The following is a 15839-nucleotide window of genomic DNA, read 5'->3' as shown; positions in this document are numbered from 1 at the left end:
GAAGCGTTTAGTCCTGGGGGACGCCTCGTTCTGAGCTGACTCGAGGCCTGGTTCGGCAGTGCCACCGTCTCCTGCGAAGCCCTGTCCTCTGGGACACTGTGCTTTCTTAGACTCTGTGAAAAGGTGTGGATTCCTGTGAGGTTGGGCCCAAGCAGGAGGTGGCTTGGGTCTGAGCTCCTTGTGGGGGTCAGCGCCAGCAGGTCTGTGGCCGGGGGAGTCACAGCCAGGGGGTCACACAGCTGGGGGAGTCACTTGGTCAGTGGGATCACCAGGAGGGGAGTCATGGCCAGGGGGTCACGTGTGCCAGGCCTGGGCAGGGAAGAGGGAGTGTCTCTGGGAGGCCCTGCCATTGTTAGAGGCAGTTCCTGTCCCTGTCTCTGTCCCTTTGTCTCCCCCACTACCCCAATCTGGGCTGTGCCCCTCACGGGGCAGGGACACAAAGAGGAGCCTGTTTCGTAAGCTCTTCTCCACAGACACGCCATGTTTGCAGATGTCTTCCTTGTCTCGTGGCTCGTAGACCTGGCTGTCTGGGAATGAGTGCCTGGATTCTCTGCTTTCTGGGCTCAGGGGGCTGCTGGCGGCCTCGGGCTGTGCTCCGGGGGTGCTGTCTCAGAACCCAGAGTCTGTCTAGACCCAAACCTCTGGCTTTAAAGTTGTAGGTGAGCCTCTCCCTCTCTGGGTCCCGACAGAGCCTTTGTATCACACACACACTTTTCAAGAGTTGTGTTTGTCCCAGCGTATTGTTTTGTGGTCTCACCCAGGCCCCATGCCTGGCTCTCACATGTGAGGTGCTTGGCCGCGGCTGTGGGGACCCAGGCCCCAGCTGCCCTCTTACCAGACTAAACTGGAGGAGAAAATAGGGCACCTTTCCTGCCTTTCCTGGGTAATTGGGGGTTATCGTCAGATTTAGTTGACTTAAGAATGGAGCTGATCAGAGGGTGAGCTTGGGGCTTCCTGCTGCCCTCTCCCTGACCTGTGTGCCATGGCATCTGTCTGTCTGTCCCCCCTTCCTGCTTGTCCTGAGCACAGGTGACCTCCCCTAGGGCAGTGGGTGGGGCTGCAGCTCTGTGAACTGGCCGGGGCTCTGTGGGGCTTGTGACCTGAGACTCAGGGTGTGCTGGGGCATTCTCATGCAGGAGGATGCTGGCCGCTCTGGGCCTGACCCCGTGTGCTGCTTGGAGCATTGGTGCCTCAGTGTGTGGGCCTGGCTGGACAAGTGACCACGGGCAAGTGGTTGGGAGATGCAGGGTGCCGCACTCGCCTGGAAGCCCCGTCTGCCTGTGGGAGACCTGCTGTGTAGACGCTGGCAGCTGTGACAATTCTAGATGCTAAACTGTTGACGGTCTTTTCACTGCCAGATAGATGGTCCCTGGCCTGCCCGTGAAGTGGCATGCAAAGCTGTGGCTCTGTGGGTCTTCGGGGCTGGGGAGTCCATTTGAATTCTGACTTGTTTCTGCACAGCCCTTTTAACAGATGAGCGCGGGATTCGGTCAGGTTAGGGTACCGCCTGTGCTCGTTAGCACTGATTAGGGCACGTGGTGGTTAGAGTGTGGTGTTAGTGAACATGGTGTTGGAGCACACAGCATTAGTGTCCAGGGTATTGGCACGTGGGTGGTATTAGAACATGTGTTAGCACACACTTGGCATTAGTGTGTGCTGTTAGTGTGTGGTGTTAGTGAACACGGTGTTGGAGCACACAGCATTAGTGTGCAGGGTATTGGCACGCGGGTGGTGTTAGAACATGTGTTAGCACACACGTGGCGTTAGTGTGTGCTGTTAGTGCGTGGTGTTACTGAACACGGTGTTGGAGCACACAGCATTAGTGTGCAGGGTATTGGCACGCGGGTGGTGTTAGCACACACTTGGCGTTAGTGTGTGCTGTTAATGCGTGGTCTTAGTGAACACGGTGTTGGAGCACACAGCATTAGTGTGCAGGGTATTGGCACGCGGGTGGTGTTAGCACACACTTGGCGTTAGTGTGTGCTGTTAATGCGTGGTCTTAGTGAACACGGTGTTGGAGCACACAGCATTAGTGTGCAGGGTATTGGCACGCGGGTGGTGTTAGCACACACTTGGCGTTAGTGTGTGCTGTTAATGCGTGGTCTTAGTGAGCACGGTGTTGCAACACACAGCATTAGTGTGCAGGGTATTGGCACGCGGGTGGTGTTAGCACACACTTGGCGTTAGTGTGTGCTGTTAATGCGTGGTCTTAGTGAGCACGGTGTTGGAACACACAGCATTAGTGTGCAGGGTATTGGCATGCGGGTGGTGTTAGAACGTGTTAGCACACACATGGAGTTAGTGTGTGATGTTAGTGAACGTGGCGTTGGAGCACACAGCATTGGTGTGCAGGGTATTGGCACGCGGGTGGTGTTAGAACATGCGGTGTTAGCACACACGTGGCGTTAGTGTGTGCTGTTAGTGCGTGGTGTTAGTGAGCACGGTGTTGGAGCACACAGCATTGGTGTGCAGGGTATTGGCATGCGGGTGGTAGAACATGTGGTAGCACACGTGGTGTTAGTGTGTGCTGTTAGTGCGTGGTGTTAGTGAGCACGGTGTTGGAGCACACAGCATTGGTGTGCAGGGTATTGGCACGCGGGTGGTGTTAGAACATGCGGTGGTAGCACACGTGGTGTTAGTGTGTGCTGTTAGTGCGTGGTGTTAGTGAGCACGGTGTTGGAGCACACAGCATTGGTGTGCAGGGTATTGGCACGCGGGTGGTGTTAGAACATGCGGTGGTAGCACACGTGGTGTTAGTGTGTGCTGTTAGTGCTTGGTGTTAGTGAGCACGGTGTTGGAGCACACAGCATTGGTGTGCAGGGTATTGGCACGCGGGTGGTGTTAGAACATGCGGTGGTAGCACACATGGTGTTAGTGTGTGCTGTTAGTGCGTGGTGTTAGTGAGCACGGTGTTGGAGCACACAGCATTGGTGTGCAGGGTATTGGCACGCGGGTGGTGTTAGAACATGCGGTGGTAGCACACGTGGTGTTAGTGTGTGCTGTTAGTGCGTGGTGTTAGTGAGCACGGTGTTGGAGCACACAGCATTGGTGTGCAGGGTATTGGCACGCGGGTGGTGTTAGAACATGCGGTGGTAGCACACGTGGTGTTAGTGTGTGCTGTTAGTGCTTGGTGTTAGTGAGCACGGTGTTGGAGCACACAGCATTGGTGTGCAGGGTATTGGCACGCGGGTGGTGTTAGAACATGCGGTGGTAGCACACGTGGTGTTAGTGTGTGCTGTTAGTGCTTGGTGTTAGTGAGCACGGTGTTGGAGCACACAGCATTGGTGTGCAGGGTATTGGCACGCGGGTGGTGTTAGAACATGCGGTGGTAGCACACATGGTGTTAGTGTGTGCTGTTAGTGCGTGGTGTTAGTGAGCACGGTGTTGGAGCACACAGCATTGGTGTGCAGGGTATTGGCACGCGGGTGGTGTTAGAACATGCGGTGGTAGCACACGTGGTGTTAGTGTGTGCTGTTAGTGCGTGGTGTTAGTGAGCACGGTGTTGGAGCACACAGCATTGGTGTGCAGGGTATTGGCATGCGGGTGGTAGAACATGTGGTAGCACACGTGGTGTTAGTGTGTGCTGTTAGTGCTTGGTGTTAGTGAACGTGGCATTGGAGCACACAGCATTGGTGTGCAGGGTATTGGCACGCGGGTGGTGTTAGAACATGTGGTGGTAGCACACGTGGTGTTAGTGTGTGCTGTTAGTGCGTGGTGTTAGTGAGCACGGTGTTGGAGCACACAGCATTGGTGTGCAGGGTATTGGCACGCGGGTGGTGTTAGAACATGCGGTGGTAGCACACGTGGTGTTAGTGTGTGCTGTTAGTGCTTGGTGTTAGTGAACGTGGCGTTGGAGCACACAGCATTGGTGTGCAGGGTATTGGCACGCGGGGTGGTGTTAGAACATGTGGTGTTAGTGTGTGCTGTTAGTGCGTGGTGTTAGTGAGCACGGTGTTGGAGCACACAGCACTGGTGTGCAGGGTATTGGCACGTGGGTGGTGTTAGAACATGCGGTGGTAGTAAACGTGGTGTTAGTGTGTGCAGGGTGGAAAGTGTGTGGTATTAGCACAGGTATGTTGTCAGCGCAGTGCCCTTGTGAGTGGGTGCTCGTCAAGGGTGCTGGCATGAGTCCAGTGCCGGCAGGAGCATGGTGCTGGTCATGTGTGTCTGTGAGCATGGTGCTGGTCGTGTGTGCCTGTGAGCGTGGTGCTGGTCGTGTGTGCCAGTGTGAGTGTGGTGCTGGTCGTGTGTACCAGTGAGTGAGGTTCTGGTTGTGTGTACCCATTGAGTGTGGTGCTGGTTGTGTCTGCCAGTGTGAGCAAGGTGCTGGTTGTGTGTGCCCATTGAGTGTCACGCTGGTCGTGTGTGCCAGCGCGAGCGTGGCGCTGGTCGTGTGCCAGCATGAGCGTGGCACTGGTCGTGTGTGCCCAGCACGAGCGTGGCACTGGTCGTGTGTGCCCACTGAGCGTGGCGCTGGTCGTGTGCCCACTGAGCGTGGCGCTGGTCGTGTGTGCCCACTGAGCGTGGCGCTGGTCGTGTGTGCCCACTGAGCGTGGCGCTGGTCGTGTGTGCCCACTGAGCGTGGCGCTGGTCGTGTGTGCCCACTGAGCGTGGCGCTGGTCGTGTGTGCCCACTGAGCGTGGCGCTGGTCGTGTGTGCCCACTGAGCGTGGCCAGTAAGCGTGGTGCTGGTGGTCACATGTGCCTGTTGAGCGTGGTGCCCCAGTGACACGTGTCCCTTCCCGCAGGAACCAGTCTAACGTCAGGAGGATGCACACGGCTGTGAAGCTCAACGAGGTCGTCCTCAACAAGTCCCAGGACGCCCAGCTGGTGCTACTCAACATGCCAGGACCCCCTAAGAACCGGCAGGGTGACGAGAACTGTATCTTTCTGGTGTTGCTGTGCCCCTGTAAGCGTGGCTCTGCTTCCCGTTCCCCTGGGGTGGGTGGGTGAGTGGCTCCGAACTCAGGTTTCTGTGCTCAGATGGGGACCCCAGAGCTGGAACGGGCATGAGGAGATTCAGGATGAGGGGGACAAGGCCAGCTGTGGCCAGGCTGTGTGGTCATAGCACCCACTTCCATAGACATGGGGGGAGATGGGAAGACAGGTGTGGGGGAGGTGGGGTGGGACCCTGTCCCTGCTGACTGCCTGGCCCCACGTGTCTGGTTAGAATGAGATCCTAGGAGTGGGGGAGGGTTCCCCGTCTTGGTGTTTGGAGACAGGATGTTGACTTTTGGAGCGCCAGGGTTGAGCTTGGCAGGTTCTGGGGGATGGCCCACAGGTAACTTGGGGTGTCAGCATTGGGGTGGGGGTGAAGGAGGTGGCGGAAACACTCAGGTTGGAGGAGGGAGTAGGCCCATGTCGGGGGGCCTTGGGGACCTGGCTGCCTTCAGAAAAGAGCATGGAGGAGCCAGGGGTGAAGGACGGTAGTGGGGCTGCAATGGGATAGTCACCCACTAATGCCTGAGGGCCAGTGGTGACACCCCTCATAGCAGCCTTAGCCCGGGTGGGGACAGCTTGGCCTCCCAAGCCTGGCCTCAGGCTGTGTGTCAGAGCAGGCAGGGTGCCCAGGGTAGGGGTAAGGGTAGCTCTCCCTCCCTTGGCCAGTCCCCCAAGAGGGTTCCCCAAGATGGTCTCTCCAAAGGGTTTCCCTGGATGGTATCCATGGTCAGTCTCCCCAGAGGGTTTTCCTGGACAATCTCCATAGATGGTCTCCCCAGATGGTCCCCGACTGTTGTCCTCACTCCCCTGTGGGTTCCCCCCATTCCCCCGCCCCCATGTGGAGCAGCTATGCCTTAACTTTCACCCAGACATGGAGTTCCTCGAGGTCTTGACTGAGGGCCTGAATCGTGTCCTCCTGGTCCGGGGCGGCGGCCGGGAGGTCATCACCATCTACTCCTAACTCATGGGTGCAGGGTGTGGGTGTGGAGGGACGGGCAGCAGCCCTATCTCCCCGGACGACACTGACCACCTAGCCTGGCTCCCACCAAAGCATTTCCTGAGCTCTGCTGTCCCTCACCAGGGGGCTTCCAGACCCCACTGACCACAGTGCAGAGGATGGGCGGCACCACCAAGCCTGCACAGTTGCACCATCCCAGAACTGAACCTCCCTTGGCTGGGCCATGTGGTTGTTTTGGTCCCATTTCCATCTCACCCAGCCCAGAGTGCTCAAGGGGCAGCATGTCCTCCCGGGGCAGTCAGGCTCACTCACTGAAGTTGAAGCAACTGCCGTGGTTGAGGCTCTGAACAGGTCCCTCAGTCCCACGCAGCCCTGTCCCTCTGAATGCCCCCTTTGTTTCCGTCCGTGACAGCAGCGAGCTGTCCCCGGCTGGGCTGCGGGGTCAGCGCACCCTCCTTGGGACATCCTTGCTCACAGACCACACCCTCCATGCAGGAGAGGCACTCCTGGGCCAGCCCACTTGTTCTGGAGCATGGGGGTGGGGGGCCACTTGTTCTGGAAGCCTTCCTGTCCAGTCTGGGCTCTGCTGTGGGAACGTCTGTGGGCTCTGCCTGCACCATAGCCAGGCCGTCTGCTATGCATGGGCTCTTTCCCATTTGAAAACCCGAATGGAGGGGAAGGTGCTGGACCCAGAGCACATCCTGTAAGACACGGCAAGTATTTCCTCGTGGACATGGTGGTGGGATGACCCCCTCAGCCCCAAACACTCTGCTCCCCTGGGGATCCGACACCCTGCCCCAGCCGGAGTGAGGGGGTGCTTCTACACCATTTGTGTATCTGCAGGTGTCCCCACGCACGCAGCCCAGCCCTGGGTGCTCATGGGGTCTGTGTCTAGCTCTCCTCCATGCACACCTCGCAGACGTGGCGTGGCTGTGTCTTAGGCTCTGGCGTGGGTCAAGTGTGCACTTCACCTTCAGCCTTCCTGCTGTCTAGGTCAGTCAGCTGCAGACTAGATTTCTGCAGTCATTAAGTCCCCTTTCTGTATGACTTATTTATTTATTTAAACATCCGGGGGGGAGTGTCAGTGATAACTAAGTCATCCATAGAGATTGTTGCTACAAACGGGGCCCACCGCGTCGGCTGCCCCCTGGATGCAGGTCAGGCAAGGGCTAAACCCGTGCTTCCAGACCTTTCTGAGGAGCTGAGCAGGGGTTCAGGCAGAGCATCCACCCCCCAGGACAGCAGTCCTGGGCAACTGAAGAAGCTGCAGAAGGGCAGAGGAGAGGCTGCGAGGAGCACATTACGGGGCTCCCGGCTGGGGGAGTGATGCTGGAGTGTGGGCAGACCCCACGGCTGGCCGGGCATCTCAGCAGGAGCTGAGCAGTGAATGTACCTCTCACATGTTCCCTCCTGTGTCTGGGCTGGCCACCCCGTGAGGGTCGGGTGCCAAGAGGAGAGCATCTAAGCACAAACCCCGTAGCGTGCAGCGTTAGCACCAGCTTTTAGGAAAGTAGCTCCAGTGACGGGGCTTCTCCTATCATGAATCCTGTTCACAAGACTGATTAGCTGTCCTGACACGTGGGCACAGTTAGGCTGAATCTGAGCGCTCCACACCATGTGTGACTACACGTGGCTGGGCCTGCACTGCTTTGCAGTTCTTTGCATGTGCAAGCACTGTGGGTTCTTTGTACATTGAAAACCGTTTTGTAACCAGTCACCTCAGCCATTCAAGATTGATTCCATGTTTTCCTTTTATAGGGTCTTTGTCTTTGTATGATTTTTTTAGTTGAAGAATAAAACTGTATGAAGCCTGAGTATGTTGAAGAATACAGTGTGCCTCATTCAGCATAAATATTCCCTCTCGAGTTTCTTTCGGGTCTGTTCAGCTACAGCTCAGATGGCTACAGAATCATTGTGTGAATTGGGTAAGAGAAGTGAAAAAATAAAAACAAAACAAAAGGTTCCTTAAGCAACAGGAATCTGTCCTGTACCCTGTGTTTTAGTTTTCTATTGCCACCTGACCCAAAATACCACAAATGGGTGGCTTTAAAGAACAAGAGCTTATTTTCTCATAGTTCTGGAGACTAAAAGTCCAAACCAGGGTCTCGGCTGTGTCCATTCCTGCCTCAGTGGTAGCCTGGGTGATCCTCGGGGTCTCTTGGCTGTTGACAATCCTCACACGGCATCTATCTCCCTCCCACCCGCCCCCCCCCCCCCCCCCCGTGTGTGTCTAGTCTGGTGTTTAGTCTGGTGTTTTTATAACTCAGTAGTGGTTAGGTTTAGGACCCACCCTACTCTGGCATGCCCTCATTAACGTAACAAAATAAATCCCTATTTCCAAACAGGATCACATCCACAGGTGCAGGGATTAGGATTCTGACACGTTTTGGGGGAACACAATTTATAACACCCCCGTGTGTAGATTGCAGCATAATCGCTTCATACTACTGTTGGCTGAAGTGATGTAATCTGTGATTTATATTATGTAAGGGTGGAAGCACCAAAGGAACCTATCATTAGAGGGGACCTCCTATTGTTGCTTTGTCCCGCTGCTCTGCCCTGTCACCCTAGGGCTCTCCTGATGCCACGAGGAGACCACGAGGGCCCTGCTTTCCCTCAAGGATTCGGAACAGCATGTCTTAATTAAAGCCTGAGAACCACACATGCACTTGCAGACTCACACTTTAAACCCTTTTAGATTAAGAGAAGTTTTATGGGGGCATCCTTCTCGCCCCTCCACACCCTTACCACTACCCAGATCCTCTCTTAGGGCTCCTTTCCTGGGTTGTGGGTCCTAGGGCTGCAGCACAGAACTCCACAGACTTGGGGCCATCACTTCCCCTTACTCTCCCCAGAACCTTACTGGGGAAGCCTGACATCCCAGCTCTAGGTGGATATTGTTCTGAGTCTACCACCTGACAGGGCTAAATACACCCAATTCCAGGGACCAGTGTGACTTCAGAGGATCCTGAAGCCCTGGTTTCAAGCTGCTGTTGGAGAGTGTGGCAGAGATGTGGTCTTTGATATAGATGTAGAGTCCTACAGTGGGCCTGTGGTCACAGGTATGACCTCAAAGACCTAGTGGGAGAGACAGGATGGGCCTGAAAACAATGGCGTTAGGAAGCTGCCATGTAAGACAAAAACTGTTACTAGAGACAAAATCATTTTATAAAAATAAAAGGTTCAGTCCATCAGGGAGACATAACAATTATAAACACATATGCTCCTAACAACAGAGCCCTCAAATACATGAGGCAAACACTGACAATTTAAGGGAGAAATAATTCTACAATAATACTTGGGAATTTCAATACTCCATTTTCACTAATGGATAGATCAACTAGGCAGATCAACAGGAAACTAGAAGACTTAAACAACACTAAACCAGCTAAACCTAACAAACATCTGTAGAACACTCCACCCAACAACAGCAGAACATTCTCAAGTGCACTTGGAACATTCTCCAGGATAGATCATATATTAGGCCATAGAATAAGCCTCAATACATTTAAAAGGATAGAAATCATGCAAAGTATGTTTTACAGTCACAACGGGATTAAATTAGTAATCAACATCAAGGAAATTTGGGGAGTTCATAAATGTGGAAATTAACACACTCCTAAATAACCAATGTGTCAAAGGATAAATTATAAGTAAAGTCAGAAAATACTTTGAGATGAATGAAAATGGAAACAGCATACCAAAACTTACGGGAAGCAGCTAATGCTGTGCTCAGAGGGAAAATTATAGCTGTAAATGCCTATATTAAAAACAAAGAACCCTACAACTTAATATCCCACCTCAAAAAACTTGAAAAAGAAAAGCAAACTGGAGGCAAAACAAGGAAAAAGATGGAAATAATAAAGACTGGAGTTTTCTGAAAGTGAAGAGAACTCAAAGCACTTAGTGATGAAGATCACAGACTAAAGCCTTCAGTATGGATTACGCCTCAACATAAAACAAAATCTGCACAACTGGACCAATAAGCAACATCATGATAAACGAAAAAAAAAATGAAGTTGTCAAGGATTTCATTTTACTTGGGTCCACAATTAACACCCATGGAAGCAGCAGTCAAGAAATCAAATGATGCATTGCATTGGGTAAATCTGCTGCAAAAGACCTCTTTAAAGTGTTAAAAAGCAAAGGTGTCACCTTGAAGACTAAACTGTGCCTGACCCAAGCCATGGTGTTTTCAATCACCTCATATGCATGCAAAAGCTGGACAATGAGTAAGGAAGACCAAAGAAGAATGGACAACGTTGAATTATGATGTTGGCAAAGGATATTGAATATACCATGGACTGCCAAAAGAACAAACAAATCTGTCTTGAAAGAAGCACAGTCAGAATTCTCTTTAGAAGCAAGGATGGCAAGACTCTGTCTCACATACGTCGGACATGTTATCAGGAGGGATCAGTCCCTGGAGAAGGACATCATGCTTGGTAAGATAGAGGGTCGTTGAAAAAGAGGAAGACCCTCGATGAGATGGACTGATAGTGGCTGCAACAATGGGCTCAAGCATAACAATGATTGTGAGGATCCACAGGACTGGGCAGTGTTTCGTTCTGTTGTACATAGGGTCAGTATGAGTTGGAACTGACTCAACGGCACCTAACAACAACAGAGTAGAAATAAATGAAATAACAGGATAGAAAAACAACAGAGAAAATCAACAAAACCAAAAGCTGCGTCTTTGAAAAGATCAACAAAATTGACAAACTGTAAGAATGACGTGGCAGCAGCATCTGACCTCTTTTAACTTCACAGGGGGAAGGAGGAACAAGATCAACAGCCCCCAAGGCTGATTGCTATGACGTGGAGGTCAGACATGCCTCCTCTCTGCCATCTTTACCAATTCAGACATCAACCATCCTCCCCCCTCCTCCACAGCACTCTCTACTTCCCTGCTGGTTTGATAATTCATTGCAATGACTACACAGAACTTCCAGACAATACTCACAATTATGGGGTTTATTAGGGAAGTAACAGGTTACGAGTCAAGTTCAGGAATGCTTAGGATACAGTTATTCCATCAGGGCAGCCTCTTCCAAGCTGTGCCTGCAGGCACGCCTGTCTCTGGCCCTCAGCCTCTGTCCTGCTCAGGCAAGTGTTACAAAGCTCTTTAGCTTTGCTGATAAGTGCCCAGAGGCACCCCGCTCTGCCAGTAAGCCTTGGCCCTAATGAGCTCAGCTCTAGCTCTGTGGGCCAGCAAACGTAGCCCCACCAAGTGCCCAGAGGCACCTTACTCCACCAAAGGCACTCAGCTTTTTTGTTCTGTGGGCCAGGAGGCCCACCACACTGTCTCCTGCCAGTCTCTCCTGTCCCTGCTTTTCTGACACCACTCTTTGCCACCTTCAGTGTTACAGCTTTCTCTAGGTCTCCTGGTTCTAGGAACTTCTCAGCTCAGGGATCCCAGGTCCAAAGGACGTGCTCTGCTCTTGGCTCTTCTTCCTTGGTGGTAGTGAGATCTGGGATGGCTCATTTCAAACCACCGAGATGGCAAAACTGACCAATCCCCTTGTTAGGGTTCCATATACCTTATTAGCATGGTCCCACCCAATCATTTTGTGGGAGTTACAAGACCATGGCAAGAAAGGCCACACAAAAGTGATCCATCACACTGCACAAACCTTTAGCTAGATTGACCAAGAAAAAAAGGAGGACTCAAATTACTAAAATCAGAATGAAAGAGGGGGCATTATTTCCAACCTTACAGAAATGTAAAGGCTTATAAGAGAATACTATGAACAACTGTATGCCAACAAATTAGGCAACCTAGATGAAATGCTCAAATTCCTTAAAAGACACCAATTACACTGATTCAAGAAGAAATAGAAAATATAAATAGACTTAAGTAAAGAGATTGAATTGGTAACAAAAAAACGTTTCAAAAATAAAACACAGGCCCAGATGGCTTCCCTGGTGAATTCTACCAAACATTTAAAGAAGAATTAATATCAATTCATCAATACCAATTCTTCACAGACTTTCAAAGGAGAGAAGAGGAGGAAACACTTCCTAACTCATCCTATGAGACCTTGATGAAAAATCAGACAAAGACATCGCAAGAAAATTATATACCAATATTCCATATGAATAGAAACACAAAAACCTTCAACAAAATGCTAGCAAACCAAATCCAACAACATAAAAAGGATTATATATGATGACTGAATGGAATTTATCCCAGGGATACAAAGTTCAACATATGAAAGTCAATGTAATACACCATATTAATGGAATAAATGCTGAGTGTCAGCATGATCATCTCAGTAGACAAAGAAAAAGCAGTCGAGTAAACCCAACACTCTTTCATCACAAAAACACTCAAAAAACTCAAAATAGAAGGGCACTTCCTCAACCAGATAAAGGGCATCTATGAAAAACTTACAGCTAACATTATGCTTAACGGTGAAAGATGGAATATTTCCCCCATGACCAGAAACAAGACAAAGAAGTCCACTCTCATCACTTCTGTTAAATATTGTACTGGAGCCAGGACAATTAGGGTGGAAAAAAAAAAACGGGCATCCAGTTTGTAAATAAATAAAATTATCTCTACTCACAGTTGAAATGACCACGTATATAGGAAATTCTAAGGGATCCACGTGCGCGCACACACAATCTATTAGAACTAATAAGTTCAACAGGGTTACAAGATCAACATACAAAGTCCATTATATTTCTATACGATAACAATAAATCTAAAAATAAAATTAAAAATTATATCTATAATAGCATCAAAAATAAAATATTAATAAATCTCGCAAAAGAAATACAAAACATTCTGAAAACTTCAAAACATTATTGAAAGAAATTAAGGAAGATCTAAATAAACGGAAAGACAGCCCGTGTTAACAGATCAGAAGACTTTATATGGTTAAGGTAGTAATACTTTCCCAAACTGTTCTACAGATTCAACACAATCCCAGTCAAAACTCTCGCAGGCTTTTTGCAGACAAACTGATCCTAAACTTCATATGGAAATGCAAGGGACTCAGAATAGTCAAAACAATCTTGAGAAGGAAGAGCAAAGTAGGAGGGTTTACACTTTCTGGTTTCAAGACATACTACAAAGCTGCAGTAATCAAGACACTATGGTAAATACATAAATCAATGGGATAGAATTGAGAGTCCAGAAACACACACATTTATGGTCAACTGATTTTTGACAAGGGTGCTAAGTCCAATCAAGGGGAAAACAATTGTCTTTTCAACAAATGGTGCTGTGACAACTCTGGATTTTCACATGCAAAAGAATGAATTTGGACTGTCTATCTCACACCGTATGTATGTATCATAGATCTAAATGTAATAGTTGAAACTAGAAGATGCTTAGGAGAAAACTCTTAGAAGAAAACATAGGAGTAAATATTTGTGACTCGGCTTAAGGAACGGCTTCTTAGATATGAAGACAAAAGAATAAGAGACGAAAGAAAAACAGATCAATTGGATGTCATCAAAATTAAAAATGTTTGTTTTTCAAAGAATACCATCAAGAAGTGAGAAGACAATCAACACGATGGGAGAAAATATTTAAAAATCATGTATCTGACAAGAGACTTGTATTCACAATATATAATGAACTCTTAAACTCAACAATAAAAAGAAAAACAGCCTTGTTTTAAAGTGAGCAAAGAATTTAAATAGACATTTCTCCAAATAAGATATACAAATGGCCACTAAGTGCATGAAAAGATGCTCAACACCATTAGTCGTCAGGGAAATGCAAATCAAAACCACAATGAGATACCTCTTCACATCCACTCACTAGATGGCTAGAATCAAAAAGACAAACATTAAGAGTTGGTGAGAATGTGGAAAAATTGGAAGCCCCGTGAGGAACCCCTACATAGATCAAGAGGCAGTTGTTCCAACAGAACAAGGGGATACTGGGTGGTTTAAGGTAAGGAGAATCTGCATCAGCACTGTATCATTTCACTATACCTATTCAATCTGTTTTTATTCAATCTGTATGCTGAGCAAATAATCCGAGAAGCTGGACTCTAAGCATCAAGATTGGAGCAACGACCTGTGTTATGCTGATGACACATCTTGCTTTCTAAAAGTGAAGAGGACTTAAGCATTTACTGATGAAGATCAAAGACTATAGCCTTCAGTATGGATTATACCTCAACATAAATGCAACAAAAATCCTCACAACTGGACCAATAAGCAACATCATGATAAATAGACAAAAGATTGAGGTTGTCAAGGATTTCGTTTTACTTGGATCCACAATCAACACCCATGAAAGCAGCAGTAAAGAAATCAAGACGCATTGCATTGGGCAAATCTGCTGCAAAAGACCTCTTTAAAGTGCTCAAAAGCAAGGGTGTCACCTTGAAGGCTAAGGTGCACCTGACCCAAGCCATGGTGTTTTCAATCACCTAATATGCATGTGAAAGCTGGATGATAAATAAGGAAGACTGAAGAAGAGTTGATGCCTTTGAATTGTGTTGATGAAGAATATTGAATATACCACGGACTGCCAAAAAATGAACGAATCTGTCTTGGAGGAAGTAAGTACACAAGAATGCTCCTTAGAAGCAAGGATGGCAAAACTCCGTCTCACATATTTTGGACATGTTATCAGGAGGGACCAGTCCCTGGAGAAGGACATCATGCTTGGTAAAGTAGAGGGTCAGTGAAAAAGAGGAAGGCCTTCGACGCAATGGATTGACACAGTGGCTACAACAACGGGCTTATGCATAACAACGATTGTGAGGATGGCGCAGGATGGGGCGGTGTTCCGTTCTGTTGTACATGGGGTGGCTACGAGTTGGAACCAACCACCACCTAACAACATCAACAACTTTGCTGGGGGAATATAAAATGGTGCAACTGCTTGGGAAAACAGTGTGGCAGCTCCTAAAATAGTTAAACATAGGGTTGTCGTATGACCTAGTAATTCTACTCTTGTTGTTATTATTGTTGTTAGGTGCCGTCAAGTCAGTTCCAACTCATAGTGACCCTATGTACAACAGAAAAAAACACAATTGTTGCTATGCTTTAGGTCATTGTTGCAGCCACTGTGTCAATCCATCTCATTGAGTGTCTTCCTCTTTTTTGCTGACCCTTTACTTTTTTTTTTTACCAAACGTGATGTCCTTCTACAGGGACTCTTCCCTCCTGATAACATGTCCAAAGTATGTGAGACAAGTCTCATCATCCTCCATTCCAATGAGCATTCTTGCTGTACATCTTCCAAGACGGATTTGTTTCTTCTTCTGGTAGTCCATGGTATATTCAATGTTCTTTGCCAACACCGTAATTCGAAGGCATCAATTTTTCTTTGGTCTTCCTTATTGTCTAGCTTTTGCATGCATATGAGGTGATTGAAAATACCATGACTTCGGTCAGGTGCACCTTAGTTCTCAAAGGAGCCCTCCTTGCGCAGTGGTTAAGTGCTCGGCTGCTAAAACCAAAGCGTAAGTGGTTTCAACCCACTGGCTGCTCCTTGGGAGAAGGATGTGGCAGAGTCTGCTTCTGTAAAGATTTACAGCCTAGGAAAGCCAGTGAGGCACTTCCGCTTTGCCCTGTAGAGTCACCATGAGTAGGAATTCAGTGCTCACTTGGGCAGCAGAGACACTAAAATTGGAACAGTACAGAGGATTAGCATGGCCCTTGCACAAGGTGGTTTAAAAAAAAATTTTTTTTTTTTTTTTGCACAAGGAGGACATGCAAATTCATGAAATATTCCGTATTCTACTCCTAGGTATATACCCAAGATAATTGAAAACACATGTTCACAAAACTTGTACACAAATATGCATAACACCAAACACTGGAAACAACCAAAATGTCCAACAGCTGATGAGCAGATAAAATGTGTATGTCTTTACGATGGGGTGTTAATCAACCATACAAAGGAAAGAGTTACTGACACACGTTACGGATTGAATTGCGTCCCCTAAAAATTGTCGTAAGTCTTCACC

General features: G+C 48.8%; 1 protein-coding gene and 1 pseudogene across 8 annotated transcripts in view; both read left to right on the top strand.

The window, feature by feature from the left end:
- SLC12A7 (solute carrier family 12 member 7) overlaps positions 1–7712 on the top strand; it is a 114150-nt gene extending 106438 nt beyond the window's left edge. For all 8 annotated transcript variants that reach the window (XM_049860001.1, XM_049860042.1, XM_049859994.1 and 5 more), the window contains 2 exons: positions 4748–4881; positions 5810–7712. In XM_049860001.1, the coding sequence (XP_049715958.1) occupies positions 4748–4881; positions 5810–5901 (226 nt within the window). In that variant the 3' untranslated portion in view covers positions 5902–7712. The remainder of the gene's footprint in view (positions 1–4747; positions 4882–5809) is intronic.
- Positions 7713–15468: 7756 nt separating this feature from the next.
- On the top strand, positions 15469–15567 carry LOC126070741 (uncharacterized; annotated as a pseudogene).
- Positions 15568–15839: the final 272 nt, after the last annotated feature.

This window comes from Elephas maximus, chromosome 2 (genome assembly GCF_024166365.1).
Source record: "Elephas maximus indicus isolate mEleMax1 chromosome 2, mEleMax1 primary haplotype, whole genome shotgun sequence".
Classification (NCBI taxonomy): Eukaryota; Metazoa; Chordata; class Mammalia; order Proboscidea; family Elephantidae; genus Elephas; species Elephas maximus.
The sequence above is the reverse complement of the archived record's forward strand: the minus strand, read 5'-3'. Positions and strand labels throughout refer to the sequence as shown.